This window comes from Abrus precatorius, unplaced genomic scaffold (assembly GCF_003935025.1).
Source record: "Abrus precatorius isolate BTA unplaced genomic scaffold, Abrus_2018 Scaffold5, whole genome shotgun sequence".
NCBI classification, from domain to species: Eukaryota; Viridiplantae; Streptophyta; class Magnoliopsida; order Fabales; family Fabaceae; genus Abrus; species Abrus precatorius.
Genome location: NW_020874395.1, coordinates 5,688,175 through 5,695,093, shown reverse-complemented (window position 1 = coordinate 5,695,093; position 6,919 = coordinate 5,688,175). Strand labels below are relative to the sequence as shown.

Below are 6,919 nucleotides of genomic sequence, written 5' to 3'. Positions count from 1 at the left end.
CAAAAAAGTGTAAATTTTTTCACAAATTAGATTTTTTAGAGTATGATAAAATTAAATTTATTAAAAAGAAAGGAATAAACGGAGAAATTTTTTTAAGATTTCACAATATTAGATTTTTAATTTATTTTGTGTATGTATGAGTGAGAATCATGGAAGCCAAAAAAAGAAAAAAAGCATACAAAGAAGAAGAATTAAGAAAAAGATGAAATAAGTCTCTATTTATTTTGTCGATTTTCTCACAGTGGCTTAGGGTTTCTTTATTGGAGCTCCCTCCTTCAATCTCTAATATGTTATTGACTCTGTCGGCTTCTTCCCTCTCCTCTTTGTCTCATTGTGCTCTTTTTGTCTCTCAAATTCTCTCTTTTTTTTCTCTTTTTGTTTCTTGTGCTCTCCGAGAGTGTTTGATTCTATCTATTAGTTCCCGTAAAAAACAAAAGTGTCTCCCCCTCTAAAAACCTAAACTTTCTATTTATAGCCACACTCCATAATCCTAGATCCTATTTAATAGGATTATTTATTTATTTTTTATTTAAAAAAAATGTTCCACCTTCCCATAATTCTTTATTTCTCGATAGCCACATCTCAAATTTTTCTCAACAGTCTCCTCCACTTCCCTTAAAATCTACCCACTAATCATTTTTCTCTCCACTAACCTAAATGTTTACATATTTAAAATTTAAAATCCTAACCTTGTATAGATCTAAAATTTAAAATTTTATCTACTTTTTATTTTATTTTATGATATTTTATTTATTTTTTATTTATTTTATTTAAATAGAACCTGGATAAAATTGAGTAAAAAGTTTAATGATTCTAACACATACATTCATAATAAAGAATTAAGAAATATTATAAATTATTAAAAGTATTTAAATTATTGTAAAAATTATTTAATAATTTTTAAGTAATAAATATTTTATTTTTAATATTTTTTTAAAATTTATTTATATGTATCCTGAAGCATAAATTAAGAAACTTAAATTTTTAATATATTATGCTAGACAAGTAAAATATAAAATGAAAATGCGCTTTCTAAACAATATTAAATATTACATAATGTTAAGTGAAGCGTATTTCACGCAAATTTATTTTTGTAGGATTAAAAATTATTTAGTATAATAACTTAATAAACATAAATAATAGTCAAATATAATATTTATTAAAGTTAAAGAGAATCATAAAATTTATATTTATTATTTAATGATAAAAATTTTGTTCTATTATTATATATGTACACAATATCTAATTTCTAACTTTTTAATTTTTATATTTTATTACTATTTTTTAATAATTTTAAAAATTATAAAAAATATAATCATTTAGAAATTTTATTGCTTTCTTATGAATTTTCTATAACAGTTGAGTAAAAAAAATATGACCTTAAAATTTTGTATATTAGAGTGTGATAATCAACCTCTAGCACACTATTTACCGTTGACAAAAATTTATTGAAAATAAAAATATGATTTAAATTAAATTATTAATATTTTTATTGCAAGAATAAACACATTAATATGTTAATATTAATGTAATTGTAAACGCAAATTTTTTTCTAAAATTCATCTATTTATATATTTATATATATATATATATATATATATATTAAAACTGTAAATTAGAGATAAATACATTTAACTAATTTAAATTAGATTATTAATATTTATTATTGCACAAATAAATGCATTAATATGTTAATATTAACATAAATGTGGAAACAAATTTTTCTCCAAAACTCATCTATTTTTATATATATAAAGAATAAATAATTCAAAATTGCCTTAAACATTGCAAGACTACTAAACCGTGAATATTAAAATTTAAAACTGCCTTAAACATTGTACCTTTTAAATATATTAAAACTGCAAATTAGAAATAAATACATTTAACTTATTTAAATTAAACCATTAATATTTGTTATTATAAGAATAAATGTATTAATATATTAACATTAGTACAGTTGTGAAGACAAATTTTTTTCCAAAACTCATCTACTTTTATATAGATAAAGATTTAAATAACACAAATAATAGTCAAATGTAATTTGTTTAAGTTAAAGAGAATAATAAAATTTATATTTATTATTTAATGATGAAATATTTTGTTCCATTATTTTATTATATGTTACTTGATATTTATTGTTTTCTTTTAAATTTTGTATAATAGTCGTAGAAAAAGAATACGACAGTAAATTTTTGTCTATTACAGTATGACAATTAACATCCTTTATATTATAATATTAGAATTAAGAAGGCTATCAATGCATTTTTTAATATACTTTTTATTGTTGATTAAAATTGATTGAAAATAAAAAAATTAATTTAAAAATGAGAAAGAGAAAAAATTATATAATTTTTATAATTTACAATAAATTTTATTTAATAATAAAAAGTGTACTATAAAGAGTTTTTTGTGAGCATTATTTTTATATATCTTAACCACAACTTTAAGGTAAGCCCAAAGTTAAAACTAAGAGGTTATTTAGAAATAGGAAGTTTTTAAAGGAAGAAAGAAAAAGAAAGATAAATTTTATATTTTAAAAAATATATTTAAAATTGATATTTATATAAAATAAAAGATATAAATTAATATATTGATATAAACATAATATATTGATGGTACGTTTATAATTAAGCAAGAATGAAATCATTAGCAAACAATAAACTGGGGAGAGAGTACACAAGAAAATTAAAGAAAATTTATTAACGATGCAAATATTTAGATATAGAAATAATCATTTGAGCAAAGAGATCGACAGCAGATAAATATTTTGGGAGCATGGAAGGGTCTAGAAAAGGTGACCCTCCTACGCGACAATCTTCAACATCTAATACTATTGCAAGAGCAGCCACACCCACATTTTGATAATCTCCCTTCTTTAACAACTCTTGGCTACGCTCAAGATCGCTGAGGGCATCCTTACTCAAATGTTCTAAACATACTTTGTAATGTTTCTGAGCTGTCGGATTCTTTGCACTTTGAGAAATAAGAGCATTGATTAATTTTATTGTGTTGGTAATGCTGAGACGTTCCCCATCAATGGTGTGTTCTATAAGTTCATAGAAGGTCGCATTAAGATGTGGGCTTAGAAGAGTAACACAAAATGAAGGATTATTGGTTTCCTTACAAATAGCATTCACTTCCTCTTTTGAGATTGCATAGGATGATGCTACAAGTAAAAACAACGTTGTTACAAGGGAAGAGAATTTGTAACCCATTGATTCTTCTTCCTTTGCTTCTTTTGTTTTGTTTCAAGGTTGGTTTGATGTATTCAACACTAAACCCATTTTATAGCTCTCAATTGAAAACATAGGATTTGGATCTAATTCATACATATAAATGCTATTTAATGTTTATTTAAAAAAATTAATAACGAAATCCCATTATAATAATAATAATTAATTTGAATATTTTTAATTCATCTTACTATTTACTACAGATTTTCCAATTGATTATATGAAAAATATTAAATGATTTTTATCTTTTTAAAATAATAAATGTATCAATTGTTTAATATGTTCTTAGAAAAATACGATGGAAAATAATTAATAGTATTTTTATTAAAATTATAACATGACATTAATAAATTTAATATGTGATTAGTCCTTATAAAATCTTTTATTAGAATTTAATTCTTAAAATATTAAGAAATTAAGATTTAGTCTATATTATTAAATTATTTAATTATTTAATATTTTTATTAATATTTACAAATAAATTTCTAAATATATTTTATATATTTACAAATAAGTCTCTCTTCTCTCCTTTCTCTCTACTATCCACTTCTTCTCTAACCTCCATACGACTCCCTACCACCTATCTTACTTGTTTCCTAACCCAACTCTAATCTCAGTTGGTGTGGGTAATGCAATATTGAAGATTTTAACAACATTATCAAAGAATAAAGAAGGTTTTGTGTTGGAATTTGAAACAACACCAACTGAAAAGTGTGAAAAAAAAAGAGAACATTCTTACTGGTGGAATGAAATAAATGTAGCTTGAACAAGAAAGTTTTTTTATTTTTTGTTGTTGTCGAATTCATTGAGAGTGCATAGTGAGAATAGTGAGTTTTGGGATTCATTGTTTAATTATATTAATTAGGTTTATGATGAGAGAGTTTTTTCTTATAATTACTATACGAATACATAATCAGAAATAAAATAAAAATAATATTAAATTAAAATAGAATACTTTAAACAAAAATAATAATATTTACTAATTATCATAGTATATTCTATAATTCTTTTTGAAAATTTTTTAATAATAAAAAAATCTTTGAATTAGAGATACAATAAAATAATTTAAATAAAAATTAAAAAATAATTTAAATTAAATATTAAATCATATTTTATATTATATGTATCCTAATTATGCTTAATACGAGAAAATTTTTCTATAATTACTCTAACCATGTATAATCAGAAATAAAATAAAAAATTAAATTAAATCAAAATAGAATACTTTAAACAAAAATAATAATATTTTCTAATTATTAGAGCATAATCTATAATTCTTTTTGAAAACTTTATAATAATAATTTTTTTTTTGAAAGAGTTATAATAAAATAAAAATTTTGAGGTAATAGATAGTATTTCATTTTGAAAACTTTCTAATAATAAAGAAAATCTTTGAATTATATATACAATAAAATAATTTAAATAAAAATAGTAAATAATTTGAACTAAACATTAAATATGAAATAATTGTGTTAAGCTTAATTAAGAAGCATATAATATAAAAGATGATTTAATATTTAATTTAAATTATTTGTTATTTTTTATTTAAATTATTTTTTATTGTATATATAATTCGATGATTTTTTATATTATTAAAATATTTTCAAAAAACTATTATTTTATAATTTCTCTCGACAATTATTTTTTATTTTTATTAAAGCTCTATTTTAAAATTTTTATTATTATTGTAAAGTTTTCAAAAAGAATTATAGAATACACTATAATAATTATTTTTAATATAAAAAATATTAAACAAAAATTTTAATTATTTTAAAAAATTTTATAAAAAATAAATATAATAGTTAAAATTAATTTATATATGACTTTAAATATTGTAAATTTTAGTAATAGTAATAATTTAGTTATAAATTAATAAATATATTTGTGTGTTACACAAATTTATTTATATTGTTATTAAAATACTTATTTTAAAAAATAAATTAAATAAAAAATATAACAAAATTTTTTTATTAATAAAACAACAATTCTACTTGATACAACACTGAGAATAATTTTTCTTTTAGATTGAATGACTGTATGGTATTCTAAATAAAAGTTTTGTAATCATTATCTTTCAATCTATCTTTCTAGGTCATATTTCAGAAAGCATTGAAATAGTAGATACTATTTTAGAAGAATTTTATTTTGAACAAACAACCTATACTTTTTCTTATATATATATATCAAATAAAATACAATTTTTTTCTCTTTAAGATTTAAAAAATACAATGAAAGACATAGATAAGTTAATATATCATAATATAATATTATAATTATTAATTATAAAATAAAGAATAATGACTTTATAAATTTTTTATGATAATGTTTAAATTAATTTAAAGTTTAAAATTAATTAGTATAAATTAACAGTATTACTAATAATATAAAATAAAGAAAAATAACTTTATAAAATTGTTATGATAATATTTAAATTAATTTAAAGTTTAAAATTAATTAGTATAAATTAATATTATTACTAATAATATAAAATAAAGAAAAACAACTTTATAAAATTTTTATGATAATGTTTAAATTAATTTAAAGTATAATATTAATTAGGATAAATTAATATTATTACTAATAATATAAAATAAAGAAAAGAAACTTTATAAAACTTTGATGGTAATGTTTAAATTAATTTAAATTTTAAAATTAATTAGTATATATTAATATTATTACTAATAAAATTATTAATTATTTGAACAAAGAAATAACTTTATAAACGTATTTTTCTTTCATATTAACATTAATTAAAATTAAATTTTTTATTTTTATAATAAACTTTATTTAAATTTCAAGACTTTTCCTTAATTCTATCAGTTATCAATTTTTAATAATAAAATTAAAAATAAACATTAATATTAAAATTCAAAGTTATCACAAATAATGCACCTCTTGAATATATCAAAACTGTTACACAAAAAATTGCACAACAGATGCATATTTTGAGAGCATGGAAGAGTATGGAAACAGAGGGTCAGATGGTGACTCCTGAAATTAGGGATGGGTATGGGTAGGGTACTACAGTACCCATCCCCATACCCGCGTTTTAAAAAAATACCCGTACCCAGCCCCATACCCGCGTGGGTATGAACATTAATCCTCATACCCGTACCCTCTTGGTACCCGCATACCCGTCTTGTACCCATTACCCGCGTTTGTTTGAGAAAAAAATATTTATAAAAAAAAATATGTTTATATAATTTCACATAAGTAACATAATAATACAAAAATTCAATATGTAGTTGTCGAACAAAGTACAAATATAGATAAAAAAACAAATATTTAAATATCATAAATGTTAAATGTATCTTAATATAATAATTTTCTAAATTAAAATTTTTAGAAATAATAAGCAAAACTAAACACACAAGTTATTTGTCAGTGATAATCCTATCTTGTGTGAGATTTGATTGCTTAGTAATGTCAGAACGATAACAAAATAGATCTGTACAATGGTTGTCCTTCTGTGGGATCACTTAGTAACCTCTTGTGACGGCATTAACAACTAACTCTAATGAATAACATTTCATAGTTATTAAGTTTTAGTGAGACAGACATTGAGAATGAAAATAGAGTTAGAGTAGAGAAGTTCAATACTAACAATAGAAAGTTGATACATAAAATATTTTTTTTAACTTTTGAATTTTAAATTGTAAGAAAAATAATAGATTTAATTAAAATAA

General features: G+C 20.3%; 1 protein-coding gene across 1 annotated transcript; it reads right to left on the bottom strand.

The window, feature by feature from the left end:
• Positions 1–2,699: 2,699 nt before the first annotated feature.
• Positions 2,700–3,215, bottom strand: LOC113866560 (pectinesterase inhibitor 1-like). The gene has a single exon (XM_027501386.1). It carries the CDS (start codon positions 3,213–3,215, stop codon positions 2,700–2,702), a length of 516 nt encoding a protein of 171 aa, XP_027357187.1.
• Positions 3,216–6,919: the final 3,704 nt, after the last annotated feature.